The 27,208-nt window shown below is 48.3% G+C and overlaps 10 protein-coding genes across 10 annotated transcripts; 3 read left to right on the top strand and 7 right to left on the bottom strand.

The window, feature by feature from the left end:
• Window positions 1-69: 69 nt before the first annotated feature.
• Window positions 70-1,673, top strand: BDW70DRAFT_171422 (putative mitochondrial translation release factor (RF-1); the record flags this gene model as incomplete). Its single annotated transcript, XM_073743213.1, has 3 exons — window positions 70-169; window positions 240-406; window positions 458-1,673. The coding sequence occupies 3 exons, from the start codon at window positions 70-72 to the stop codon at window positions 1,445-1,447; spliced, it is 1,257 nt and encodes a 418-aa protein (XP_073592209.1). The 3' UTR covers window positions 1,448-1,673.
• BDW70DRAFT_112608 (putative mitochondrial tricarboxylate transporter (Ctp)) lies at window positions 1,532-3,137 on the bottom strand. The gene is made up of 9 exons (XM_073734580.1): window positions 2,984-3,137; window positions 2,870-2,924; window positions 2,794-2,814; window positions 2,607-2,738; window positions 2,388-2,535; window positions 2,028-2,285; window positions 1,936-1,971; window positions 1,732-1,881; window positions 1,532-1,673 (listed from the first exon to the last, which is right to left on the bottom strand). The coding sequence occupies exons 1-9, from the start codon at window positions 3,014-3,016 to the stop codon at window positions 1,616-1,618; spliced, it is 891 nt and encodes a 296-aa protein (XP_073592208.1). The 5' UTR covers window positions 3,017-3,137; the 3' UTR covers window positions 1,532-1,615.
• Window positions 3,138-4,195: 1,058 nt separating this feature from the next.
• dhh1 (DExD/H-box ATP-dependent RNA helicase DHH1) lies at window positions 4,196-6,408 on the bottom strand. Its single transcript, XM_073734578.1, has 4 exons — window positions 6,053-6,408; window positions 5,917-5,989; window positions 5,268-5,864; window positions 4,196-5,210 (listed from the first exon to the last, which is right to left on the bottom strand). The coding sequence occupies exons 1-4, from the start codon at window positions 6,094-6,096 to the stop codon at window positions 4,404-4,406; spliced, it is 1,521 nt and encodes a 506-aa protein (XP_073592207.1). The 5' UTR covers window positions 6,097-6,408; the 3' UTR covers window positions 4,196-4,403.
• Window positions 6,409-6,695: 287 nt separating this feature from the next.
• On the bottom strand, window positions 6,696-9,430 carry BDW70DRAFT_143480 (DNA repair protein SMC6). The gene is made up of 10 exons (XM_073738109.1): window positions 8,938-9,430; window positions 8,789-8,882; window positions 8,470-8,735; window positions 7,756-8,412; window positions 7,603-7,705; window positions 7,387-7,545; window positions 7,197-7,339; window positions 7,091-7,139; window positions 6,942-7,039; window positions 6,696-6,894 (listed from the first exon to the last, which is right to left on the bottom strand). Exons 1-10 carry the CDS (start codon window positions 9,336-9,338, stop codon window positions 6,846-6,848), a joined length of 2,019 nt encoding a protein of 672 aa, XP_073592206.1. The 5' UTR covers window positions 9,339-9,430; the 3' UTR covers window positions 6,696-6,845.
• A 1,816-nt stretch (window positions 9,431-11,246) lies between these two features.
• On the bottom strand, window positions 11,247-13,294 carry BDW70DRAFT_143475 (M20 family dipeptidase). The gene is made up of 5 exons (XM_073738108.1): window positions 13,074-13,294; window positions 12,981-13,012; window positions 12,860-12,927; window positions 11,682-12,799; window positions 11,247-11,620 (listed from the first exon to the last, which is right to left on the bottom strand). The coding sequence occupies exons 1-5, from the start codon at window positions 13,277-13,279 to the stop codon at window positions 11,437-11,439; spliced, it is 1,608 nt and encodes a 535-aa protein (XP_073592205.1). The 5' UTR covers window positions 13,280-13,294; the 3' UTR covers window positions 11,247-11,436.
• Window positions 13,295-13,478: 184 nt separating this feature from the next.
• On the bottom strand, window positions 13,479-14,484 carry BDW70DRAFT_143474 (mitochondrial 54S ribosomal protein mL58). The gene is made up of 2 exons (XM_073738107.1): window positions 14,376-14,484; window positions 13,479-14,314 (listed from the first exon to the last, which is right to left on the bottom strand). The coding sequence occupies exon 2, from the start codon at window positions 14,248-14,250 to the stop codon at window positions 13,648-13,650; it is 603 nt and encodes a 200-aa protein (XP_073592204.1). The 5' UTR covers window positions 14,251-14,314; window positions 14,376-14,484; the 3' UTR covers window positions 13,479-13,647.
• A 154-nt stretch (window positions 14,485-14,638) lies between these two features.
• Window positions 14,639-16,455, top strand: BDW70DRAFT_143468 (uncharacterized protein). Its single transcript, XM_073738106.1, has 2 exons — window positions 14,639-14,928; window positions 15,009-16,455. Exon 2 carries the CDS (start codon window positions 15,192-15,194, stop codon window positions 16,287-16,289), a length of 1,098 nt encoding a protein of 365 aa, XP_073592203.1. The 5' UTR covers window positions 14,639-14,928; window positions 15,009-15,191; the 3' UTR covers window positions 16,290-16,455.
• A 71-nt stretch (window positions 16,456-16,526) lies between these two features.
• Window positions 16,527-18,962, bottom strand: BDW70DRAFT_143459 (cystathionine gamma-synthase). Its single transcript, XM_073738104.1, has 5 exons — window positions 18,610-18,962; window positions 17,107-18,499; window positions 16,874-17,057; window positions 16,771-16,813; window positions 16,527-16,709 (listed from the first exon to the last, which is right to left on the bottom strand). Exons 1-5 carry the CDS (start codon window positions 18,877-18,879, stop codon window positions 16,590-16,592), a joined length of 2,010 nt encoding a protein of 669 aa, XP_073592202.1. The 5' UTR covers window positions 18,880-18,962; the 3' UTR covers window positions 16,527-16,589.
• A 230-nt stretch (window positions 18,963-19,192) lies between these two features.
• BDW70DRAFT_112528 (rRNA-processing protein UTP22) lies at window positions 19,193-22,719 on the top strand. Its single transcript, XM_073734577.1, has one exon. It carries the CDS (start codon window positions 19,233-19,235, stop codon window positions 22,554-22,556), a length of 3,324 nt encoding a protein of 1,107 aa, XP_073592201.1. The 5' UTR covers window positions 19,193-19,232; the 3' UTR covers window positions 22,557-22,719.
• On the bottom strand, window positions 22,720-26,818 carry BDW70DRAFT_112527 (putative nuclear envelope pore membrane protein). Its single transcript, XM_073734576.1, has 3 exons — window positions 26,251-26,818; window positions 26,051-26,199; window positions 22,720-25,991 (listed from the first exon to the last, which is right to left on the bottom strand). Exons 1-3 carry the CDS (start codon window positions 26,689-26,691, stop codon window positions 22,883-22,885), a joined length of 3,699 nt encoding a protein of 1,232 aa, XP_073592200.1. The 5' UTR covers window positions 26,692-26,818; the 3' UTR covers window positions 22,720-22,882.
• Between the last annotated feature and the right edge of the window lie 390 nt (window positions 26,819-27,208).

Below are 27,208 nucleotides of genomic sequence, written 5' to 3'. Positions count from 1 at the left end.
TTTTACCACACGTGATTCCGGGAAGGGCGGCCATTTGCAGTACCTCGGAGAATGACAGTAAAGTCCATCATGTTTTCGACTCTGGGTGTGTGTTCACGATGTCTGGTGCGGCCCGCACGACTATTATGCAACCAGCGGCCGCTCTATCAGCGGAGAGGGCTACAAACTGGTATACAGCGTCCCCTCGGACTACTTCCACCTTGTTGGATACGTGCTGACGATGCTTCCCTTTACCCCAGATAAACTTTTATCACCCGCTCTCCTGACGCGAGCTCGCAAACTTGCAGCCGAACATGCAAATCTTTCGAATCAGCTGACAACCTCCTTTGATCCCAAAATTGCAAGGCGCGTTGGTGAGCTAGGTCCAGTTGCAAAAGCCTTGGCAGAATGGAGCAATGCCAACGAGGTCTGCTTCTTCCGCCCTGACCGAATTGGATCCTTGACTGACGCTTCGTAGTCAATATCAGAGCTTCATTCCATGCTAGAAGATCCAGGTACCGAAGCGGAGCTGAGGTCGATTGCCGTTGAAGAATTGCAAACCACGGAAGCTAAACTGACTGTGATTTCGGATAATTTGAAGCGCGCCCTCGTGCCCCGCCATCCTTTTGCAGACCTTTCATGCTTGTTAGAGATACGTCCAGGCGCAGGGGGGGATGAAGCAAGTATCTTCGCATTTGAATTACTGCAGATGTATGTCGCATTTTGTGCTCATCAAGGGTTACGGTCTACTCTCATGAAGCTTGATCGTGGGGACAACCGAGCAGATGCTCTAACGGAGGCTGTTTTGGAAGTAGAAGCAGCAGGGGCGTACGATCTCCTAAGGACCGAATCGGGTGTACACCGAGTCCAGAGAGTCCCGACAACAGAGGCAAAAGGCCGCACCCATACCAGTGCGGTCAGTGTGATGGTCTTACCCAGCTTCCCGGACACAAGTGGCGGTGACGGCGCGTTCAACTTTGACGACCCAAATAGCGACTATTACATTGATCCGCAAGAAGTGCGTACTGAAAAAATGCGAGCGAGTGGCGCGGGTGGCCAACATGTAAACAAGACTGAATCAGCAATTCGTCTGACTCACATGCCCACAGGTATTGTGGTATCGATGCAAGATTCGCGGTCCCAGCATGCAAATCGCAAAAAAGCGTGGCAGATACTGCGGGCAAAGCTGGCCGAAGCACGACAGGAGGCGCGGGAGCAAGAATTAGTCGAGCTTCGAAGAGGAGCGATGGGTGGTATAGGGCGAATGGGCCGAGGTGACAAAGTTCGTACTTATAATTACGGCCAAAGCCGCTGCACAGATCATCGAAGTGGTTTCACTGTCCATAACCTGGACAACGTGCTGGAGGGAGGTGAGAGTCTGGTCAAGGTCATGGATAGCGTGCGATCCTGGCTTATTGACCGTGAAATACTGGCGCTCACCTCTGAGATAATTAAGAAACAACAATAATGTAAACGCTTTGGAGTCATACACTTAAGTTTGAACGTACATCAACTTTCCTCTATTGCATGTTGCTACCCGATAAACACAGCGCTGCTGCTGCATCGGCACAACAGTTTTACTCAGATCGTCCTCGTTGCTCTAATAGTATCTGGTTCTCTATGCCGCCCTATGCTTTCAGATATACCTTCCTTCCGGATCTATGGAGTCAAGGATGTCCATAGACTTCTCGTACCTATGAGTAGCGCGTTAGTTGCTAAGTCACAAAGTGGAACTGCTCGGCGTGAACGAACATTGTGAATACTATGCCGCCGCTCATAATCAACCTTGCGAGTCTCGGAACGGCCCCGGACCAGAAGGTCAGGATACCTTCGTCCTTGAAAATTCGTGCGGCACAGACGAAGCTGTTTTTGTAGTTCTTGCTTGCCTCGAGCGATTGCATCCTATTTCGCTGTTAGCTAGCATCTCGCCCAAATCTCAGAGCTGCGTGATCAAACCTAGTCTTCACGGTGTCGAGGGGTTGAGTCACGTATCTATATGATGTCGTCAGTATGTCTTGTGATAATGATGTGAACTATATTTGACATACACAGTAATTAAGCCTGCCATGCCCCCAAGGGCAAATGTGCTTGCAGTCCCTAGCTTTTCACCGGGTGCAACATAACCCTCTGCCATCTGCTTCAGCATGGTGTAGCTCGAAAACCGCGTCGCTGAATTCGCGGCCTGTCTAGCCGTAGTCGGAACGAATCCCTGGAAAAAGCCACGAATACCTCGCTCTCGGAAGATCACTCCGCTACCGTGGATGAATCCGCGCATACGTGGGTTGGCGGATTTACGGTCATCAATCCTGCGGGAGGTGGAAAGAGCATGGTATTAGCTACCACCCGTCTCGTGATTGCTGGAAGCCAGGCGCATAGACAGAACAACTGGGATATGGGACAAGACTGACAATTGTGTTTTTATGCTTTCGAAGGGAGTTACAGCTAGCAGAGATTCGGTGAATCCAGCCCCGAAGCCAGCTATGACAGTTCTCGGCCCTGATATCTTTCCATCCTGATCCTGCAGCATCGACTTAAATGTATCGAACGCGACGAATCCTGAGTAAAGCGACAATGTATCAGCGCCCCAAAACACAACACAGTCTATACGCATAAGACGAGGGACTCACGGATTCCAGCTTTCAAAGAATTTCCAATAACCAATGTTGTACAGCCGGCGTACCATTGTTTTCCAAAAGGCGGCCATGGGAGCTTCTTCGAGTCGGGTAGCCTGCGATTGAGCTGCGATCGAGTCTTCGCAACTACACATCACTTAGATCCTAGGTCTAGGGAAGAGCGTGAGAGACTCAAGCATACATTCAGCCGGATAGGTGATTGCTACATCACGTTAGCACTCCAATTCAAAGAAGTTGAATAGTATCCTGAGTTCTACCAATCTCAATTGCGCCAGCTGTAGAGCCCGCAAGAATGGATCTTAAGCTGCTGGGCTGGTAACCCGTTATAAATAATTAGCGGGGGCCAGAGTGAGCTTAAACAATAAACGAACCTTACGCCGCTGGTCGCTTGTTGTGGCAGCCATATTGAAGATGTTACTGGCCGATATGGCGGTTGAAAACGGTCTGTTGGCCGTTCCGGAATGTGGAGGAGCGAGTCTGAATCCGAGCCTCGGATACTATGGGGCTCTGATAGGTCACTTTCGCATCGCCGTTGACATGAGCTGATTTTACTCTCGAGTACAATATTACTTTGCATGAAATGGATTTGGTAACACTAGTTTTTTCATCAGTAATGTTAATATAGCTGCGCAAGGCGATGCGCGTTTGTGGAGGGCATAATTGGCATTTGCTAAATGCTACCTAGAAATACGGCCTAGCACCTAGACTTCCTCCAAACTTTTTTTTTTATTTTGTTGTTTGTTTCTGTTTCTGCCTTTTTTTTTTTTTTTATTTTTTTTTTTTTTTTTTTTTTTTTCTTTTTTTATTTTTTCCCCCCCCTTCCAGCCTTCATTCACCTAACCTCATCCCCTGAGTCGTACCCAGCGTAGATTTTATGTACGCCTTTCTCCGTCCCATAAGACACTGCCAGAGATCACACGCATGCCTAACGTGCTTCAGTTGAGTCGTAGTTAGGCATATCCACGACATTTGCGGGAACTTGATTGGCGTGTGCGAACAGGAAACAATAATGCATCGGATAGGATAAGCCATCCAATATCAACTTGGAAAGCCATCGACAGCCTTTTGTTCAGCTCTGAAGTCCAGGCCGAGTATGAGGCTCAACGGAAGTAAAACGTAAGAGCAGCAAGCGATGGTGTAACAACGCAGAGATGAAGGGACGAAAGTGAATATCTCGCCCTCGTGTGATTGCGCCGAACGCAATAACGCCTTGCGCCGACGCACAATAAAGAACAGGACCCGAGAAATAACAAAACAAGCCTGGAAACACCTGAATATATGTGCCATAACCTGCCCGTAAGCAGATTTGAAAAATCATTCAACATGGGCCAGCGAAGTGTCATCAAATGATATGTCAGCAGCCGCCCATCTAGCATCTCCCCAAAGCCAAGACCAATAACTCCGAATCATGCTTTGAAAAAGAGGCGGATCAAATGGCGATAACGTGAACGTATTTACACTGGTGATAGGGGAAAAAAAAATTCAAATTTCTGGGACACTTTGACATGCCACAAATGTGCTTGAACTGTGTTGTGAGCGACGAGGAGGATGGGAGAAGAATGAAGGAATATGCATGCAAAAAATAACACCCGGGATAAACTCAATGAGATGAGGTGATCCCGGCGCCATGGGCGTTAGACGAAATACACAAGCACTGAAAACCAGGTAACGGGTTGGAGTATGGAAGCTTGGTGAATCGATTCTGTATCTCAGACGAACGGAGGTAGCAGAGAAGAAGGGAAAAATAGGAGGCGGTTACGAAAACTGAAATTTTCAACATAGACATCCAGTTTACGAAACCTGAGCCGGGGGTTGAGCCTTCCCACCGGGTTGCCCTTGAGCGGCGTTGAATTTAGTCCCATCATTTTGCATGTTGCGACGCTGGCCTTGTCCACGTCCACCTCGGTATGGACCTCGTCCCTTGGACTGATAATGTCCCCCATTTGTGTGGTGATTATGACGGCGGTCACTAGGGTTTGATGCTGCAGTGGCGCCCTGGGATTGTTGAGGTGGATTCGAGATTGGCCGGGGAATGGTGTCGGGAGAGTCGTACACATAAAGCTTCTTATCGATATTCTGCGGAATTGGTTGTATCTCGGTTCCTAATTCCTGCTCAATCTTATACAGGTTGAAGCGATCATCCCAATTAATAAGGTTGATTGCTAAACCCAGATGTCCAAAACGACCCGACCGACCAATGCGATGTAGGTAGGTTTCGGCATTTTTGGGGAAGTCAAAGTTGATAACCACGTTGACAGCTTGAATGTCGATACCTCGGGTTAGCAAGTCGGAGCACACTAGATTGCGGCAAACGCCATTCCGGAAATCGTGGAACACGCGATTGCGATGTTGTTGCAGCATTCGGGCATGTGAATAGAAGCACGAATAGCCGAGTTCTGTGATCTTTTTCGCCAGGAGTTCCACTCGATTTGTTGAGTTGCAGAAAATAATGGACTGGTTGATCTGTAACTTTGAGAAAAGGGTATTGAGACAGTGGACCTTCTGTTTCTCTTCCACAAATGCATAATATTGTGTAATACCGCGAAGGGTGAGTTCGTCCATTAGATTAATCTCGTAAGGGTTGCGCATGTGTCTATCCTGTGCTGGGCGTCAGAACGCGGGCGAACAGGAAGGTATCCAAGGAACTTAACTTACCTTGAAGGACTTGACAATCATTGGGAACGTAGCACTGAAGAGCATGACTTGTCGGTCTTTGGGGTGAAATGAGAGAAGTTGTTCAATGACAGGGGTGAATTCGGGAGAAAGCAACTTGTCCGCCTCGTCCATCACGAAGGTAGGGCATTCAGACAAGTCCGCAACACCCTTACTGGCTAGGTCAAGGACTCTGCCTGGCGTACCCACAAGGATGTGGACAGCATCATTGAGTCTGATAATATCATCCATCAGTCCAGTACCTCCAGTAGTTACCATAACGTTGATCCCGAGGTGTTTCCCGAGGGTTTTGCAGACGTGAGAAGTTTGTAGTGCGAGTTCTCGTGTTGGGACGAGGATAAGCGCCTGTGTTTTAGTGCTTTTGGGATTGATCCGCTCGAGTGTAGGAATGACGAAAGCAGCTGTTTTGCCTGTGCCATTCTTTGCTCTGGCGAGGATATCCCTCCCGGTAAGGGCTACCGGGATTGTTTCCTCTTGGATGGGCGATGGCTTTTCGAACCCAGCCTCGAAAATGCCCATCATTAACTCTCGCTTGATATAGAAGTCTTCAAACTCTAGGCCCTTGGTAGCGGTAACGTCCTGGAGAAGATGTTAAATTGAGCGAAGCATATCCTGTATGAGAACAACAAACCTCCGTCTGCGGTCTGCCATCTTTTGCTGGGAGCTTTAGTTGTTCCTTCCACTTGAGATCTGGATTTGCATCACTAATAATAGGCAAGCAGCCTTAGTAAAGGGTTATCCAAAACAATTCAAAACGGTCTCCATACCCCAAACTTGTGTTGTTAAGCTGCGTCGCGAGAGAATCAGCCATTGTGGTTTACAGAGGCTTGGCCTTATTTGGAGTCTGAAGCGTGGTTCCAACCCTGCAGAATGAGTTGGATTTTCGGGGTAGGGAGGATTTGTCAACCACAAAGTGTGAGCGGGCTGTAGAAGAATTTTCTCAACTGCGAAGTTGTGACAGACGTAGCAAGTGCCCTTTAGCACCCGGTGCGCGGTTTGCGTGGTTTGCGTGGTTTGCGTGGTGTTGCTGGTCAATAAACAATTGTTTAAATAGGTGTATGCGCGGTACTTGGACCCGAGTGGTCAAGAATGGTGTGAATAGGCAGGGTAAAACTTGAAGAGGTTGTAGTGTGGTGGTGAATGTGATTGAGAGGCGGTAAAAAATGGCGATGCCGTCGGTGTCTTTGGCGAGTGGGCAGTGGATCAATGCGGGGGACCAGTCACTACTGCGACATACTATCAACTAGGTATACGAAGTCTGCTGTCGTCCAGCCTCCGAAATCCTTTTTTATAATGTAATTTATTGTGGCAGGAGTTTATTGAAGAGGATCAATCACCATTTACAAAGTTCGTTACGATGAACAAAAGAGAGAATGAGGATGGTTTGTCAACCAATTTCCTCCCGCAGGAGAACGAGACAGCAAACCTTCCACGTGCAGTGTTCTATTGCTCAAGCTATAACTTGAAAAGCAGAAAGGACCCCGGGGCATCGAACGAAGTCTTTGGTCTAAAAATAAGCAGCCCTTTGGAGTTTAGAGGCGCACTCCTATCTAGCAGCTTCTACCGCCTAAAAGACAGTCTTGCTTGCCCCCGTTCTGGTTCTGCTAACCTATACGCTAGTCAGCTTTATCCTGAATAAAATCTGTTAACCCGTACTCTTTCACCATGACATCAGGCGCGAGACTGATCTCAGCTCTTGAGCCAGGCGTGATGAGTATGAACTGGCGACCGACAGACCGTCTGGCGGCATACATCTGTATAGGTCTACTTAGCAATCTCCTTTGCCTGTACGGAGGATCACATACGAGCATATCGATCGCCATCTTTCTGTTTATATGGTCCATGTAAACATCACTGCGGTAAGTCTTAGTAAAGGAATTGCTGACAGGCTTTTAGCGATATGCTGCTTACAATTCATCTAAACAGCGAATCGGTGATCCCATGGCTTCCCAAAGCGCCAGTAAAAGGCAGACCTGCGAGAATGATTTCTCCCCTCCGGAAAGGGTTCTCGCGCCACGTCCTTCGCTGCTATCTTTGGTAATGTCCGGTTCAACCTGCAAAGTAAGCACACGTTGATTCAGAGCTTGTCGTATGGATATACCTGCAAGTCTAAAGTTTTGTTCTCATGATCGGCCAAGAGTCGCCCGCGGAAGCTTCTTTCACTTAGAAGATAAGTAAATTGTGCTTTGGCGCGAGAGGAGATATGTGATCTAAAAGCACGCCAGCGCTCCTTACGATGATTGAGACTAGCTTTGAGAACCTATGTAATACCCGTTAGCGACGATGCTAATGATGGGAAAGTAAGGCGTGGCAGAACTTCAAGGAGCATTCCAAATTCTTCCACCTGTTTCAAAGCCTGCTGATGAGCCTTGATTGCCGTGTCCGCCTCTGCGCGGATTTCTTCTCGACTGCCACCTAGCCTAAGATCTTGTCAGTAGTCGTTGACTTATAAAGACACTTTTTGACGCACTCTCGACTGTAAGTTACCATATCTCGTGTGACTCTCTCGAGTTTGCGGTCTAAGGTGGCTGGAGTTTCGCCTTCATCGATCTCAACACGCTCGGATATTACGCTGGCCTTCGAAATATACTCAAGTACATCAGCATCAGCACTATCCCTTTTCTGTTTCATACGAGCTCTGCGTCGATTAGTATCGCCAACCAGCTCGACAGCTGCATTTTTCTCGCTAATCCTTTTGCGTCGCTTGTCGGCGATCAAGTATTGCTCACTCTCAGCGACTCTGAGCTCATCTTTCAACCGAGCAATCTCAGCATCCTTAGTCGCCAGTTCCTTCTTGATTACTTTCAAGTTTTGCATCATCTCTGTCATGGCGTTCGCAGCATCGTCGAGAGAACCCTCATGCGTAAGCTTTTCTTCTTGAGCTTCTCGCAGAGACGCTTGAAGTATTTCGAGATCTCCGTCCTGATTACCCTCTTTCTGAAGGGATTCTTCTAGCTCTTCAATACGGTCATCCTTTCTCTGGCTTTCAATGACAAGAACATTTCTCCTCCTTTCGTTCCGCTCAAAAGCCTGCCTACAGCGTGCGAGGTGAGACTGGGCAGAGCGCAGTTCTTCTTCTCGAGCGTTTAGAACTTGTCTGAGATTTGCTACCGCCTCGCGTTGCACCCTACAAGATTAACTAGCATGAGTGATACTATGTTGGACTGGGAACTGTGACGCTTACCTGATTTGCGAATCCCGATCTGATTTCATCCTTGGGCTACCGGAATAAACTGACACAGGGGCCTGACTCGGCTCCCCATTTCTACTGTAGGATAAAAGAATACCTCGACGTCTGTCACTTTTGTTGATACAGAAGCACCGTTTAGCGTTTCTCGGCCTTTCACCGTCAAATAGCACAGACGATGCCTCTTCGAGATTCTCGATAAGAAGATTCTGCTCTATACCGTGGTTGATAACCAATTGTCGACGAACTAACTCGTTATCAAACTTGTTCCTTGACGTTAGTCGCGTTATCATATGGATACTGATTATAGGCCTACCTGAAGGACTCGTAAAACCGTATTGAATTGTTGGTCTGGTTCATGTTGGGAAGTATCTATACTACCACCGCTGCCAATGAAGATTGGCGTCGGACTGATGTAATATTAGCAGCAGAGACGGAAATGGGGCGATGTTCGCAAAGCCTTACCAGTTGACTCGGTGCATGATTTCGGATAGAATACTTTGATCGCGTTTCGAGGTGACAATGAATGCATTCAACGTTGCCCCAAATGAACTTTCTAGAATAGATGACCACTCTGGTTTGAGCAGAGTCACGAAGTTTCCAATGGGCCCAACAGGTGTCTCAGTGAACGATCGGTTTTGCTGAATTGCTTTAAGGAGAGCTGACATCCTTTCAGGAAACCCCGCATTACTGCCACTACCTTCCCTGTTAAGATTATGTAGTAGGCTGTTTGCTTCCTCAAGATCACGCCTGGCTTGGGCAACAGGCTGGTATGCTGCCTTTTCCTGACTTTCGGCCGCCCTTATATCGTCACTAAGTTGAGATGCATTCTGCTCAAGTTCATCAATCTGTTTCCGAACTTCCATGGCATCTTGTTTAGCTCGCTCAAGTTCATCCAACTTCCATGAATAGCCGCCACCGTGGAGGTCAGCTAGCCGCCGTGTTTCTTGATCGATCTGATGTTGCATTTGCTGAATCCTTGCATTTGCTTCTCTTACATGTTCTCTTATTCGACGTTGCTCAGCCTTAGATGGAGATTAATAGATGTTCACTGGTGGCGGGAGGAAATAAACAGTACCTGAAGCTCATGCCTTTCATTCAGGGCTTCGTTCCACCTGGCTTCGATGTCATTCCTCTCATTCTGGGCATTGTCAACCTTAGCAGACGCCTCTCTGCAGTATTGGGCTGCAGTAATAGCTTCTGCCTCCACATCTCGAATCGCGGCATCACATCTCGCAACTTCGGCCTCAACTTCGGATATCTTGCTGTCCAAGCTAGAGATTTCCGCTATCAAGGAGTCCCTAATCTGTCTAAATTAGTCTCGAGGACTTGAGTAGTAATATTAGGCCTCATACTCTCTCTTGTTCCTCTACTTGAGCCCAGGCTGCTTGTCTTCGTAATTTTCTCTGCCGCTCCCGGAGGTTTTCTTGCTGGTCGGACATCTCCAATTTTCTTTCGGCTGCATCCCGGCGGTTCTTTAGGACTGAGACGTCTTGTTGTTTGCTCCTGATTTTCTCCTCGATTTGGTCACCGTATTCTTCTATTAGCCGGTAATCCTGATCAAGTTGTTCTAGTTGAACACCTTTCACAAAGAACTTGTACTTTTCAGCGGGGCTGGACGAACTAAGAAATTGGCGAGCCATATCCTGCGAAAGAACATTCATCGGGTTCTCAAATTGCAACGTGAAGTGGTCGATGATAGCATCGAGTTCAGTCCTCTTGGTGGAAAAGATGCGCCCATTATCTGCTTTTATCTTGAAGCTGCTCGCGCCACTTTTGGAAAAATGGCGCTCCACTACGATTGACTTTCCAAGGTCGTCAGGCAGGTAGGCCCCGTCGCCTTGATTCTTAATCCGCACAATGATAGTAGCGGATCTTGTAAGAGTCAGAAACGAAGAACCCCCTGAGGAAAGGAAAAACTTACTCTTTACCTTCCTTGATAAAGCTTTTGAGACTCTGGCCTCGATTAGTGGTTGACGCTTTCCCACCCAAACATAGTGTTATAGCTGTTAAGACCGCACTCTTGCCGCTGCCATTCTTTCCCACGATGAAGTTAATCAAAGGACCGAGCTCCACCTGGAAGTGGTCATGACACATAAAGTTATAACATTCAACTCGCTCAAGGATTCCATGTTCCGACGGCGCATTGGGTTCATCACTGCCAAAAGAATACTTCTCTTGGATGATTTGTGTCGCGAGTAACTCCAGCTCTTCTTCGTCCTGCTCCAGATCCACGGTAGATGATCTGATTGCTCGTGCGGTATCTCCACCAATATCACTGAATGCGAGACTATGATTTGAACGATCAAAGTCGGCAAAATCGGAAACACGGGGCCGTTTTCTCTGTCTTCAGATGTTAGTTCCAGATGTTGTTGTATATCATGCGCACACACCGCTTGAAGAGAAAGAAAGGAATGATCCGATGAGGTGTCTTCGTGATCCGTATCAGGAAAGCCTTGAGACTCCTGTGAGCGCTTTCGGTTTGACATCTTCAATAAGCAGTATCGACATTAAGTTGTGGAGGCCGAGAACGGTCATACTAAATTTGCGGGGCAGGCATAGAATCGAAAAATTACTGGCGATCCTCTTGTCGCGAACGTTTTAAAGATGTTGTCGGTTTGGTGAGCGTAATTAAAAGAATCTCGCTAATCGTGCTGTCAAGTCTCTTTGTCTTCGTGCTGTCTGCTGGCTAACCGCTATTGATGACCCGTAGTCGCGTTTGGCGCGTCGCGGCGTCAATTCACGTGATATCTACGAGAAGTACAAACTACCTGTTACGTCGCGATACAAGGGCCTTGTTTCGTTTCTCTATCTTATACGGAATGCAGCAGATGCATTAGAATAGCAACAAAATGTCATCTTGGTTCGCTTAGTCTCTGCAGAAAATCACCTCTGTGGACATTGTATGCTTTTGAGACAACGTTTGCCCCTTACCGGTTACTTTGCTATCGTACGGTGTAGTACCTAAGCCCCCATAGGCTCTTCTGCGACGTAATGCAGATAAGCACCAAGCAGCTTGATCCCTTCAATATAATTCCTCTTGTCCAGTTTTTCGTTGACAGAATGTGCGGCATCGGTTGAGCTTCCCATTGGTAACAGCAAAACATTCTTGCCGGTCGCCTCCTCGAAAGTCAACGTGATGGGGATACTGCTTTGATCAACATTTGCACAGTTGCGGCTTCGACGAGACCGCCAGTTTGAACACATACCTTCCACCCTCTCGGGTCATGTCTGGCTCTACACCGAACACTTGCTTCACAGCTTTGCTGGCAGCCGCAAAGTTCCAGTGCTTAGGGCTGGCTACCCACCATTTGCCGTCATGCTGTAACCAAACATCCAACGTGTTCTTGCTGTTCAGCTTAGAGAACTCGGACTTGATATAATCAAACACAAGCTTGTTCACATCCGCACTTTCCATGTTGGGAACAGTCCTAATGGAGAACTTGCCAATGACCTTTGCTGGAATAACAGTTTTGGCTCCTGGAGCCGAATATGCTCCTTCAATGCCATGAATAGACAAGGATGGGAACCTCCAGCGGGCCATGAGAGTCCTTTCTTTGGTCGGATGAATTCCGGTTTCACTGCCCAAGGACTCATGTAGATTTTCCATCGTGTAGCTTATGTTGGTGTATAGAGACTTCTCTTCTTCCGTGACCGGCTCGACAAGATCCATAATGCCAGGAATCAGAATATTGCCTTGAGAGTCCACGAGTTTGGATAATATGTTAATAAGGTCCGTCATTGGCTCATGAGCAGAGCCACCAAAGACGCCGCTATGGAGATCTTGAGCAGGACCCGAGACACTGACAGAGTAATAGTTGCATCCTCGTAGCCCATAGGTCAAACAAGGCTTTTCAGTCCCCAGCCAGTAGTTGTCCGATATGCACACAGCATCTGCGTCTTTAAAAAATCCCTTGCTCTCGGAATGAATGAATTCCTCCAAGCCTTCAGAGCCATACTCTTCCATGCCCTCGAAACAGCAGAGAAGATTGACAGGTAGGTCGACGCCAGCCTTCTTGTGGGCCTCAATCACATTAAGCCAGCCTAAAACTGGGCCCTTGTCATCGGTGCTTCCGCGACCAAACATTCTTCCCTTGTCATCGACGGTGAGCTCAAAAGGTTCTGTAGCCCAGCCGTCTTCTTTCAATGCGGGCTGCACGTCGTAATGACCGTAAACTAGAATCGTCTTCTTGTTTTTATCGTTGCCATATCGGGCTATGACTACTGGTGGTAGGTCAAGGTGCTCTTTCCCGGGCTGCTTGCCGAGGGGCCTCTGGTGAACCTCAGCCCCCAAGGCTTTGAGCTCGGAGGCAAGGAACTCTGCCATCTTGAAGAGGTAAGCAAAGGTTGATGCAGTGAGTATGTGGGTAGGGCTCGTTGTACGTACCTTGAAGACATCCTTCCTGTTCTCGTCTTGCGCAGAAACAGACGGAATTGCCACAGCCTTGCGTAGACCTTTGCGCCATATCAATACACCTGGTGGAGTGATCTCGGAAATAGAGACTTACGGTCGATGAACGAGCCAGACAGGTCATCAACCCTTTGGGAAACCGATACCTAACTTAGACTGTGATTTCAGATCGGGTTTGGAGAGAACGCACTGCTTGAAAAAGGGTTCGAGTTGGGGCGCCATTTTGTGGTCACTTATGTGTCCGTAGAATGAGCGGCGGGGCGATAGCTGGAGTATCTTCGGAAGAGTATCAGTATATTGCGATAGCCTGTTACCTCCTAAGTAGGATAACGATAATGAGTGAGACAAGTGATGCTTTGTGAATGAAGTCGTTATGCTACGCAGGGTGAGGGGCATTCTGTTGGATACATGCAGTCTTCTGTTGGGTGGGTTTACCTAACGGCAATTCCCGACACCCACCAACTGCCAATGCTCCGTATCTAAGCGCGCTAGATCCCGGTTGCGATAGGCAGAGATCCAGCTTTTACTGAAATATCCATCATGACTCGCTCCGAGCGGAAGAAGCCCAATGTGGCTTAAAGCAAATGCTGTAATGTTATCTGACCCCGATGCATCGTTTAATTTGGAATACATGGCTTGCTAATCAGCCCTGGCTATTACTGTACATGAAGAATGCGCCCTTAGGGGCTGGTCTCGAAACGCTCGGCAAATTAAATAAAGACGGTGGGCATGAAGCGCGGAAAGTCCACCGTACACGTCTGGGCTCATTCGTCCCGACCCCAGGCTTCTTTCCGCAATTTGCGGTCCTCTCTTGCCATCCGACGCTTCGCACCCCATCTTGACTGTACGGCTTGTAAAACCTGTTTTTGGATCTCCTTCTTCTGTGGGCTCGCTTGACATACTTGGGCGATAAATAGCGGAGAACAGTCAAAGCGTTTCGCTAACTTGCCTCGGCTCCAAGTCATCGGGTCGTTTAATCGGAGTTTGCGGATTTCAGTAATATCTGACGGGGTCAAATGATACTTTTTTTCGGCTTCGAATTTGAACACAGAGGGTAGCTCCTCAACGGTAGGGGTATTGGCAGGGGTTTCGGCGCGAAGGCTCCTTCGGGCGTCGTTGGTGGGAAGGAATTTTGTCGGGGTATGATACACAGAGGGTGAACTCGACGGCGGGTTGTAGATGATATGACTTTGGGTTTGATCCGAAGGCAAACCGAAGGAGGCATCCGGTTTGACTCGTAGGCGTTGTTTAGTGCGCCTGTAAGAGGACTGATTCCGCCGCAACTCCAGTGAGACAGGCTCGCATGGGGGTAGAAAAAACGGCAAACCCATGATGGGCCTTCTGGAAACTGAAACGAATGTCGCCATCACAATAGCTTCGCCTTGCGGTATAACGGCGAGCAGGGAATATAAGCTATTGAGTCCAAGCAAAGCAACCACCTTGAGTATGCAGTCAGTACAATGTGACACAAAACGAGCACAGAAACGTGGAGAAGAGGACCTATGAGCCTAGCAATACATGTATTGGGAGCACTAGCGTTTTTGCCTTGAGGCGTCTTGGGTCCCTGAGAAGCTCGCGACGGCACAAGATGCAGGCAAGAGCCCATAAACTTTTCCCTGACAAAAACCGGCGGACGGGTGGAGTTCCGTGGAATAATTTGTCAGCTTGACATAAAGGCATTATGCGAGGCTCTCAGACCTCTCTCGGGGCCTTGGCAGGTGTCATGTGTCCACCACAACTTCTCGCTCCATGTACCTCTTGCTCTCAACATGTTATGAGCTCAAGACTGAACCTTGATATGGAAGAATAAAAATTATCTTACTTACATCCTCAAAGTCTCCTGTTGCTTTTCCCAGCTGTTTGAGACCATGCTTTATTCGCCATATTAATATAACGTGCGCATAGCTCATTTTCTCTTCAAGTCGGCTGGCTCCAACGCGCTGCCCAATTCAACGAATTCCGGTGCTTATTTTGAACGCCGCTCTGACGTATCGTCCTAATTTTTGAACTAGTCATTAAGCGCCTTGAAGTCCATTTTGTTATACGTGAGCCCCGTGTAATTTTTTACAAGCTGTCCGCATGAAGCCGACGTAGGTCGTGGACTGTTCATGACTTCAAATCTCAGGTACTCTTTGCGTCCGTCTACTGCCTAAGCGAACGACAGAGGGCTTGAATACCAATACCGATAAGAATCTCTTCTACTTGGCAAACTCTTGACGATCTGAGTCTTCGCTTACCGTTGAATGATTTTTTGTGAGCCCATTCACCGTATCAATCCCCAAGTGAACCGAGTGCCCAGGACTTCGGCATGAGCGAGAACATGGAGACGGGAAGCGACAACACGCAGGCCGAACAAACTCAAAGCATGGCCACAGCCAAGCAAACACTGGCGGGTAATGTGGCACTTAGTGGAGGAGACACTGAACGTACAAAACCGCTACGGCTGATCAGTCGGCGCTGCAGTTGCGTGAGAGGAGAAAATGCAGAGGCCGACCGAGAAACTGCTATGAGAATGACCTATGATGCGCATTCAACAATGACTGCTGGCGCTACCCGCCTAAAACCATTGAGCCTTTCCCCAAGCAATAGTTCATTCTCGCCCCCACGAGGAAGGACTCCCCAACAAACTCCACCGTTGCCTGGACGAGCAGCCGAACGGTCCCCCATACAGGCGAATCCACCCGCATCCCTGATTTTTGAACGCAGTGTGCAGGAAGATATCCTGCTACCCCAAACGTCACCATCAATTCCTTCTCATATCAGAACAGAGAATCATATTCCTCCGGTTTTGGAAGCATCATCCGCGGCAATTACGGACAGTGGTCTCGATCCAGATTCGGTGGAAATCGTTACCCATAATATGCATCATTCTGCTACGAATGGGGTTCATGCGGAACATTCAATGCATCCACTTCCCTCCGACAATACGATGGATATTGATGATTTCGAAGGAATTCCGTCAGCTAGCCAGGGTTTGGAGGCATCTGATGTCCGCCGCTTGAGTTTTATCTCTTTTGCTGATGTTGTGAATGCTGAAAATGCCGAAACAGGGGAGTTTCCAACCAGTAACGACTTTTACCACAGGGGCTCGGGCAGCCCAAACTCGTTGGCTACAGTATATCGCAATATGTCACCATCGCCGTTGTACTCACCGGCGTCTTCTCATGGTTTTGGTACTTCTCCGCCGACGAGCATCTCAACCTCTTTCAAGGGCCTGGAGCTCTCCCCAAATCGTTGTGTCCGGGGTGCTGAGAGCCCACTTCTTGCTGTCTACAGACCGGTTTCCCCCAGCTTTGGTGGCGATTTGAACATCGAAACCATGAGACAGGCTTTGAGGCGAACAGGTAGCGGAGACTTGGGCGCGTCTCCGAACCAGCTATCTAATACAATAGATAGCGAGGACTGAACGCTTGTTCCGCCAACCTGAAGCTTCAAAAAGGTCCACCACCTTTGTTAAATAACGCTTGTGCTGTTCCCGTGATTTTGCAGTACACTAATTCCCTGGGGGTTGCCACTTAACCCTTGCCTGACCTATTCTATATACGCTAGTCTTTTTTAATAGCACAATTTTGACGTCCCTACGTTATTTTTCATATAAAATCAATAATCTTAAAATGGATATGCCGTCAACGAAACCGAGAAGGCTAGATGGTGTATCAAGGTAACGGACTGAACGACCCTGAAGTTGATATATAGACAATGGCAACTATTTAGATATCTTAGCGACTGCATCAAGTGCTTGTTGCACCTTAGCGCGAAGCAATGGGACATCTTCTAAACCGACGCTTATCCGCACCAAGTCAAACTCTACACCAAATGAGCTTGCCTGAGCAAGAAGAAATTAGACATACCAGAACTAAGCCATTGTGAAGGAGATGAATACGTACCCAGTCAAGCTCACTATAGTGAGCAAGTAGCGTATACGGACAACTAGACAGTTATTAGCAAACCGTCTGAAGACATTGACAGCACCTGTTCTGCAAACCCTACCTCAGCGTAAAGTTAGTCCCAAGACTAGGTCCCTTGTGGACTTCTAGGTTGTCGAAGAAGGCAATCGCCTCTGCTGTGGAGTGGAAAGTGACAGAGAACAAACCACCATAGCCTCCATTTGGCGTGCGGAATGCCTCGTAGAAAGGCAGTGTAGGACTGTACTTAGGGTAATACACATTCTTAACTATATAATGGTTAGAACCGGATTGACGGTTGTATAGAAGGGACCCTACCAATTGGAGATTCTTGAAGCATTGCTGTTATCACCTCTGTTGTATGATTGATTTTTTCAATGCGAGAAACAAAGTCGCGGCTGTTTCTTTCGAGGAAGACGGCATCTTCTACCCATAAGTTGTCTTCATAGCCCCGATTGAATGTATCTTTCAATAATGGATAGTATCGACCGTGCGGATTTAGCACTGCACTTCCTCCCATAACATTGCTGTCTCCGCTGAAGATTTTCGTCAGACTACTGACCACGATATCCGCGTGAGAAAGCACGTTGATGTTGAGAAAATTTCCCACTGTTTCATCGACGACCACGGCAAACTCATACTTGTTGGCTAAGGCTCGGATCCGCTTAAGATCGGGTGTCTTGAGAAGGGGATTGCCCGGGAATTCAGTGAAGAGAGCCAAAAATCTCTCTCCACCGGCTAACCGTGCCTCGAGATCATCTAGATCCTCAGATGACCCCCGCCCGTAAAAGACGCATCCGGGACCCCATTTTTCAAGAATTTTCAATGTATCGATGTAGGGAAATCCGAAGCAGACGCTTTTCATTGAACCCCTCGCTTCGAGGAGCAACCGGTGGGAATTGAAGATCGAGCTCATGCCGCTTGGGAAAAGGAAAACATCCGACTCTGAAAGCCCTGCTACTCTTCCTTCCTGTGAGGCCTTCTCCAAAGCCTCATTCAATTCCACGTCTGCCGTCAGAACACCTGCTATTCGCCTGCGTACAGCAATCTTTGCCTTGCTGGCTAGTGAGGTACTCAGGTTCCTTCCAAACCGTTCTTCAATAAACTGAACTGACTCACGTCCTTCGTAGGGTTTGTTGGCTGAAACTGCGCTATGTGATGAAACTGTACCTATCCCGTTTAGGGAACCCTTTCCCTGATATCTCCGAGGGCCCTTGTGGATAATTTGGCGCGTTGCGTCTCCTGCAACATTTTTCCTTTCCGTAAGGAGACCATCCTTCAGAGCACCAAGACAGAATTCACCCCGCCGGCTTGAGACGCCGTCGCCCGTATGTTGCCACGCTTGTTTCGCAATTTTTGCGTGCTCCTTGGGATATATAACGCACGATAGAAGCGACTGAATGGTGCTCAGCTCGGTTTCCAGCTCCTTGGTAGGAACAAAGTCAAGGACGCGGATTTTATGTGCTTCTTGGCGTGAAATACTTGACAGAATGAATGAGTGACACACTCGCGCAGTGTTCGGAGAAGGGAAAACGGTCGTTGCCTCATATTCTGGATTTCCAAATCGAGCAATAATTTCTTGGGCGAGCTCTTGGATGATGGGATGGACAAAGAATCGGGGATAACCACATTGCATCTTATTTACAAGCCACAGCTCCCCCTCTTCGTACGCCACGTTCGCTTCCCATGTGGGAAGTGACACGCTCACAGCCTGGGTAGTATCAGCTGAGCGACTGAAATCGATTGATGTCGAGGCCCCTGGTGCACAAGTAATTGCATGTATAACAAAATGCACGCGGGGTACGCGGGGTATATACATACATGATCTGTGTTTGGGGGAACCGAGCCTCCGGGTTCCTGAAGCATTTTTTTTGGGGATAAGACTCGGATTCTTAAATCGAATTGACCGGTTGCGCCTGAAATATGAGATAAAGTATATGAGGATGGTGAAAATTGGCCTTGCGGCCCGGAGTTCTGACTTGAGTTGTGATGGCAAATCAAGAAGTGAGCAGCGATCTCGGCGATGAGCATGAAGGCAGCAGGCCAATCATATTGGGACTTAATTAATGCTTCATCAGAGCGGTGAGTCATAGGTTGGGAGGAGCTCAAGTTAGGCTTGTTGTCAGATCGTGATTCATTCTAGGTCTGAGCGCAGCCTAGTGCTTGGTGAAGCACAACTGTACTTTATAGTAGGAAAAGATTGATCTACTCCGGCATAGCCACCATTGCGTATCTAAGTCACATTTGTGCTCAGATGTGCTGCGACCTGCGACCTCGGATGCTGTGGCGCTCAGATCAATACCACGTGATTTTATCTATTTAGCACGTGATCTTATCGTCGATCGCCGCTAAGAAAAAAGTTTCGATGGAGACTTTCAAGTTCTGACTTGGAGCAGATCGTCTGCTGGGCGTTGCATATCATAAGCTTACAGACCACATTCGGGATGTCTAGCCACACGGTTAAGCGAAGGAGGTTGAGCGATTCTCTTGGTGGAGTTTCCCGCACAGGAACCTCAGCAGTGTCAGAACAAGATTCCAGCGCAAACCGACCGGTCAAAGCCGCAGCCTTCAGCGGCTTGAAGCATGCGGGGTCCTCAAAGCCAGCCAGACATACTAGAAGCGGTGCGGTAAAGGAAATGGCACTTGCTAATGGACTTTACAAATCTAGCTTTTTCAAGCTACAACTGGACGAATTGATTACTGAGTCAAGGCCATCTTACGATAAGCAGCTCTCGACAATCAAAGATACCCTCCATGAACTGAAAGATTTGATCGAGAGCCTGCCAGAAAGATTGGCAAAACCGGCGTTGGAAGCTGAGAAGGAGATGCGTCAATCGCATGGAGTTACCGTTCCGTACCCTGACCCGCGCCCCGGAAAGAATACCCAATACGCAGTTATGTTTGCTCGACCTACGAATATCAATGTTGTTGGAAGCTTCGCACTACGAACAGGTTTGAAGACAGCAGCGCCATATGTTGTTGACATGTCTGTGACAATGCCAAGCTCAATTTTCCAGGAAAAGGACTATACCAATTTTCGGTACTTCCACAAAAGAGCGTACTACATTGCATGCATTGCTGCCGGAATCAAAGACAAAAAGAGCACAGCTCTAGACATAAAGTACGAATTTCAGGATGGGGATGCACTTCGTCCAACCATTTTACTACAACCAGCAGCCACAAAGTCTGGTCACGGACGCTCGAAGTTCCAGATCCGCATCATCACGGCAGTCGAAGACACCTTGTTTCCTATCTCGCGTACCCTTCCGATGAAAAATAACATTCGACGCGGCGAGGAGGGAGAGAGCAAGAGTGAGCCTACTCCATTTTATAATTCATGCCTCCGTTCAGAGGCCACTGTTGCTCTCTATCACAAACTCTTATCCTCAGCTGCTCAAAGCTGCGAATCCTTCAAAGATGCATGTCTTCTAGGCCGCGTATGGTTAAAACAACGCGGTTTTGGCTCATCTTCGCACAAAGGCGGTTTCGGCGGCTTTGAGTGGTCAGTACTTCTGTCTTTTCTACTCGAATCAGGAGGCCCAAATGGGAAGCCGATTCTTCTTCCTTCCTACAACAGCTACCAGTTATTCAAGGCAACTATACAGTTTCTCGCTGGCAAGGATCTAACGGAGCCTCTATTGCTTTCTGCGTCTGACGTTTCGTTCCTAAGCAAAGGTCCCGTCATCTACGACGGCAAAAGAGGGTTGAATGTTCTGTACAAGATGACACAATGGTCTTACTACTTCCTTCGCCGGGAAGCAGGAACAACACTCCGAATGTTAAATGAGTCTCGAGACGACAATTTTGAAAAAGTCTTTATCCTCAACATTGATGAACCGTTGCTCAGATTTGATCGACTCGTTACATTTCCAGCTATAGGAAATGATGGTCTCGCATTATTCCGCAAAGAACGTGAGATCTATGAAGTGCTTCTGAGAGCATTGGGTGATAGAGTGGATCTCATATACATCTCCAGTTCCTCTACTAGCGCTTGGTCTGTGGAAACCAAGGGGCAGCGGAAGTCAATGGCGCGCAGCTTTTATGTGGGCTTGCTCTTAAATTCTGAGAATGCTACGCGTGTCGTAGATCATGGGCCATCAGTGGAGGAGAAGGAAGCAGCTGCATCATTTCGGGCATTTTGGGGCGAAAAAGCTGAGCTAAGGCGCTTCAAAGACGGCAGTATCCGCGAGAGTTTGGTATGGTCTGACAACTCCTCGTCAATTGTGCATCAAATTCTTCTCCACATATTGAAACGCCATTTTAATTATGGTGAGGGCAGTATAGGCTATGTCGGAGACGAATTTGATGAACAGCTCCAGAAAAACGGCGATGGAGTGGTTTCATATTCAGACTCTGCTTTTCAGATGATCAGCGATGCTTTTAATAGTCTGGAAAAGTCCATTCAGACTATGGAAGGGGTCCCTTTGACTGTGAGGCATCTAGCACCGGCTAGTTCGTTGCTTCGATACACTGCATTTCGCGTGGATCGGAACCATGGTGCTGTTCCTGTCAACGTCGTGCTGCAATTCGAGAGTTCGGCGAGGTGGCCGGATGACCTCGTAGCCATCCAGATGACAAAGGTTGCTTTCCTTGCGAAGATTGGCGATGCTCTGACCGATTTTGGTGACTTCTCTTTTGCTCGAGTCGGTTTGGAGAACGAACAAAGCAAGATACTAAATAACGCATTCCTAGACGTTACTCATGCGTCTGGAATTGTGTTCCGCCTCAGAATTCATCACGACCGAGAGCAAACACTTCTTGAACGCCAGGTCAAAGAGCAAGGCAAGAGTCCGCAAGGGAAGCAGGAGATTGCGTATGCACTTTCTGCCTACAAGCGACTCTTTATTCATAGCCCTCATCTCTCGCAAGCCGTCAGAACACTATGCACTCGTCTTCCTCTTCTATCCCCTACCATACGTCTTCTCAAATACTGGTTTAGCTCCCATCTCTTCGACGCGCACATTAACGAAGAACTCATTGAGCTGATGTCGGTGCGGACATTTACGCAGCCACATCCTTGGGAGACACCATCAAGTGTAATGACTGGTTTCCTAAGGACGTTGCACTTCATTTCACGCTGGGACTGGCAACAGGAGCCGCTTATTGTTGACCTAGGTGGCGAACTGGACCAGGCCACATCCGAATTGATTCGGACACGTTTCGCTGCCTGGCGAAACATCGACCCAGCAATGAATAGCGTGTCTATGTTCACTGCTTCCGACGTTGATCCTGAAGGTGTAACGTGGACACAGTACGAAATGCCTCCAAAAGTGGTAGCTGCACGAATTTGTGCCCTTGCAAAAGCAGTGATGAAGCTTGTACGGGAACAGGGCCATCGACTGGATATATCGCAGCTGTTCCTTCCTGCGCTCGAACCTTACGATTTTGTTATTCACTTGCACCCGAAGCTGCTGCATGAACGCTCATCCTCATTAATCAAATTCAAGAACCTCAGCGCACCGGGTGATTCCGCCCAACTTCAAAAGCAAGCCGCTGTTAGGGCATTTGTTTGTGATTTACAGGCTTGTTTCAGTCCTAATATCCTCTTTTTCTGGGGTGCTGAGCAACCCAACATCGTTGCCGGGCTCTGGAACCCACAGACTTTGAAGAAGAACTGGAGCTTAGGACTTACATACTCGACAATGCCTGAAGGGATGAGTAGCCCTACTTTGGACAGCAACGTTTCCGTCAATCGTACAGCCATGCTCAATGAAATATCTAGGTTAGGGTCGGACATGGTTTCTCGGATCGAAGTCCACAAGAAGTGAACTACTTTATTATGTAGGTTAGTGGTTGTGATTTATTGTATGAAATGATACCTGGAAGCGCCGTTGCAATGCTATATACCACCAAACAAGACATTACTGGAGAGAAGAGAGAAACGAAGGATGAAAACTGAGGGTAAAAGGCCATTAAACAGGTCAATTCACTATTCACCCTCCCAACAATCAAGAGTTTGTTAGTAGCTTCTCGTTCTTCTCCATTGAGGGCTGAGTAGAAAATGAACAATATTTGTCCTTGATCGCCACTACCTCATAAGTACCCTCGTCAGATGTCTTGATGATCTTCTGATGTTCGTAAGAAATGTCATGCTTTATGTCAAGTATTTCGGCCTTCTTTCCTTTGCGTGCATTCGTGCTTCGGATGTACCTAGTGGTTTTTGGGTTAGACCAGCCAATTCGGGGCCCAGGGAAGGAGTATAGGAAAAGAAAGTCACATACGTAAACTCGAACGGTGGCGTGCCCCAGAACTCAAACTCTAGCTTCGCCTCGCCACCCTCATGGATGTCTACAATAGAGACTTGACCATTGCTGATCCTAACGCTCGGCATCGGGTGTATGGTTTTAACAATGTCTTTGTGGGCCTTGCACTTCCCGCTTGCACCATCACTGACGGCAGTTATCGTGAAGACGCCGGGTTTCTCTGCGATGCGACGGAAATGGTTGGTCTGGGAAGAAGCCCTTCGGGCGACGCCATTGAACGTGTAAAACACCTCAAACGGAGAATGGCCTGATAATGAGAAGGAAAGACGCTCGCCAACACAGTAGTCAGTCTTTGATTCAAGCGGCACAATCGTAGGTACGTCCGAGACGGCAACTCTGACTGATGACGGGTCTGTGTGGTAAGTTTTCTCGCAACCTCGCGCATCCCTCACTTTATGGATGCTAACTACATGCTGACCTAGGTCGAGATGGCGCCTAGGAATTGGAAGGTTATGCCGATTTGATTTAATATTCGGAATGGACACAATCTCTGGTTTCGCCTTCGCGTAGTGTTTGATTGAGATTTCGAGGGAAAACGGTGGCACACCTTCCATAGTGAGGGGGATAAGCTCCTCCCCACTATCTTCTTCTCTGCAAAAGCCATAGATGCGACCTGGAGCGTCAAAGCGGGCGGAAGGAAGTGGGTTGACTTTCTGGGTGACCACGACCTGGTTGCTTCTCGGGTCATTGTTGTAAAGGTTATCACCAACCTGCTTGAATCGATATGTATAGTCGCCCGGCTCTGATGTTTCTAGCTCCATGGAAAGAGAATGCAATGCTGTTTTGAGGCTCCGTATTCGCACGGCAGTAGAACCCCGAGATCCTTTTCTTTGTTGCTCACATTGGATTGTGTAGGGTGGATTGCCCGTCAAGCGAAGCTCAAGACTATCACCTTGGCCCTGACAAATATCAGTCTTCGCGACTAGACCATCTGGCCCGACGGGCGTATCATCTACAGCAGTGATTTGAGGTCTTGGAATCCAAGATATCTCGAAAACTTTCGCTGCGTCATCAACGGACCCCGGACACGAGCTATCCGTCACTCCCAATAGCTCGTAACGTCCTTCTTGGCTCACAGTCAAGAAACTATTTTCGTGCCAGAAGGTTTTCGTGGATATTGATGCATCTGCATCCAAATTCTTGTATTGTAGGGTCCAAGGGCGTTCACCGCTAAGTCTGATGGGTATGTCGACTTTGGAGCCTTGCAGCGCCGAGTATTTTCTGCTCTTCTCTATATGACCAAAAGAAACGTGAGGGGGCTTGGATCTGGCGTCAACCTTGAGGATTTCATTAAGGTTTCGTTTGCACTTGGAGCGATCTTTCACGCTTGTTAATACGAGGTTGTACCCGCCGCCACTGACGAGATTATCCGTAATGATTGTGGATCTCGCAGTCTCGGATTCAAGAACGTGTCTTGTTTTCTTGCCGTTATGAACAAGCTCGTACTGCAACGTCCAGGGCGCCTCTCCATGAAAAGCGACATCGACAGATATAGGTTCACCGAAGCAAGCCTTGCGTACTTCGGGTGAACCAACGAAATTTGCAGAGGCGGGAGGTTTCACGTCTTGTTCCAGTAGTGCCACTTTGTTTTCCAAAGGTCGAGGCCCGTATACACTATCGGAAATATCTAAAAAGCGATACCGGTAGTGGCCGGCTTTTAATGGGGTGAAATCGAGCTGCGCGCGTAACCCATCAATGATTTGGTGCTTGGTTTCCACACCTTTAGATGTCTCTATAGTGTATCGAAGTCGGAACGGTGGTGAACCCGTAAAATCCAGATCAACAAGCAATCCAACAGGGTTGTTTGCGCATTTGTCGAAGATTTTCTCGGAGCGAACTGAGATCTCTGGCTCTGGAGGGTTATGCAGGTAACAGGACGAGGGCTCGAAGATCTCCCCTGAGCAGAACTGGCTAGAAACGTACTTCAGGCTATACCATCCTGGCTCTTTGATCATAGGCTTCTGGTCCACTGATTTGAGTGACAGCTGGCGGACTGTACGAGCAGAATCGTCCACGTTCCCCTGCCCATCAGTACCGAAGGAGTATATTAAAGAGAATGGCCCATCGTTTTCGTATCCATGGTCTGTGCTATGGAATTTGACGGGGAGTGGGTGACTTTCTCCACGTGCGACTTCGAGGAACTGTTGATCATTGCATCCAGAGAGAGATAGCTTGGGGATTTCATGAACAGAGAAGTGATGCCACTGAGCTAGAGATTTCGCGGATTGTCGATCAAGATCTTCTAGAACCATCGAATAATTCGCAACGTTGCCCGAGCCATCGTGTACCTCCTCGATCATGTAGAGCCAATCACCGCCAATGTTCAAAGACTCGTTAAGAGGTATTTCAATGATCTGACTTTGAGCCCAGGTGATATCTGGCTCCCGTCCATCGAACAACCGACCAAGCGACCTATGACCGAGAAGCGGAGTCCGTAAATGGTCCGGTTGGATGTTTTGAAATGAGAAGCCTCGATCATGATCGTTCACCTGCCTGCTATACTTTATTTTCAGGGGCGGAGTACCTTCAACGGCTAACACCAGATTCGAGAGCTCACCACGGCATTTATGCGTGTATGAGTTTTTGATTAGAGCGCGAGGGCAAGCAGTGACTATTGAATCCGAAGCTCGCACCCGGACCTCAAGCTTGGACTCATCAACGACACGCTGTAAACGATATATTCCGGTTTTCCGAATTGGTAGGAGGAGATCACGGTGTAACTCAGAAGACGATTGGGAGCGCCTCTTGTCTGCCTGCCGTTTCAATTGTTTCAGTTGTTTACTCTGAATCGTCACAATCTCACTGTCGCCATTGTTGAAGTCAAGGCGTAGCAGCTCTATCAATATAGGATCAGTTTGATTCACTCGGATGGGCAATTCAACAGCTGTTTTCTGAGCGTCCAGGCAAAGTGGTGCCAGCTCTGGGTTCAGGACGGCGGACCTACATACGCCTCAGTTTGGTAAAAAAAAATGTTGGAAGCGTATGGTGGGTAACCTTACCCTTCCGGAAGGATGTTGATTATTTGCTTTCCGAGAATGAGTGACGCATTATTTATAATGTCGCCAGGCTTAATGCTCTGCCCCGAGATTGAGAGTTCTCGATCATAAGCTAGTCTCATCATTCCAGATAGCCAAATGCCAACGGGAATCTGACGAACATCAGTGGATATCAACTCCGCTCATTTTGAGATAGCACCTACTGGAATGCGAAACATCAAGAAGATGTTAAAGGCGACGTGAACTAGGAGGAGCGCAAGCGTTGTCGGGAAGGCCCATTCCAACCAGGGAATGCGCAAAGCCTGAAGACCGAAGAGAAAGACACCATCTATAGAGGCCCATTTCAGGAAAAGCCAGGTAGAGTCCAAATCGTCAGAAGCTGTCCAGGCCTCGTAGAACCGCCACGCGTTGAGGGCGACATAGGCGGCCGCTACGTACAAGCGTTGCGTCGGCGGGTCGATTATGCTAGATGGGACGAGCGACGAACTCGCATCCTGATCGGCAGACGGTGCCTGCGAGACGACTTTTGAACGTGGAGCATTCCGTGATATGGGCCGTGAGGGGGATGGATTGTAGTCTCTTGTCTTCTGCGTCGTTTGAGGCGTCGATGGAAACGCGGAGCGAAGGCGGGGAGTGTCGCTCATGGCATGCTGTGGTCGCGGACTCTCAGCAGGCGATGATGTAGTTGGTGCAAACTGCCAACGGAGAGAACCGCCAACGATACGCTAAATGGTTGTAGAGGGGAGTTAAACAGAGACTAATATGTGCGGCTTGCTTGCGAGAGAATGCGCAGCTTGACCCAATTGTCGGTGTTGCGCTTTCTACTCTGCGATAGTTGTTAAGTCGAAGCCCGTCTGATGGCCGATATTTTTCTTTGACGCGCACATTCCTAATCGGGACTAGTCTTTAGGGAGATCATCACTACAGCCAGCCAGCATCCGAACCTGAGCTCCATGCATCTCAGACCAAGTACCAAAATCTCTTCTCACCAGCCGCTGAATCTTAGATGAAGACTTAGCGTCACCTAAAACCACACCAGAGCGTGTGAGAACCCAGCCTACGCGGTCGAAGTAAGCTCGTCTTATTCTAGCCAGTCTAACGTTATCCGTTTCATTTAAACAAACGTCCTCAGAAAGGCTAGGTTGAGTCTGACAGCTTTCA

The sequence above is a fragment of the Aspergillus foveolatus genome (genome assembly GCF_047715535.1).
Source record: "Aspergillus foveolatus strain CBS 279.81 unplaced genomic scaffold BDW70scaffold_73, whole genome shotgun sequence".
Classification (NCBI taxonomy): Eukaryota; Fungi; Ascomycota; class Eurotiomycetes; order Eurotiales; family Aspergillaceae; genus Aspergillus; species Aspergillus foveolatus.
The sequence above is the reverse complement of the archived record's forward strand: the minus strand, read 5'-3'. Positions and strand labels throughout refer to the sequence as shown.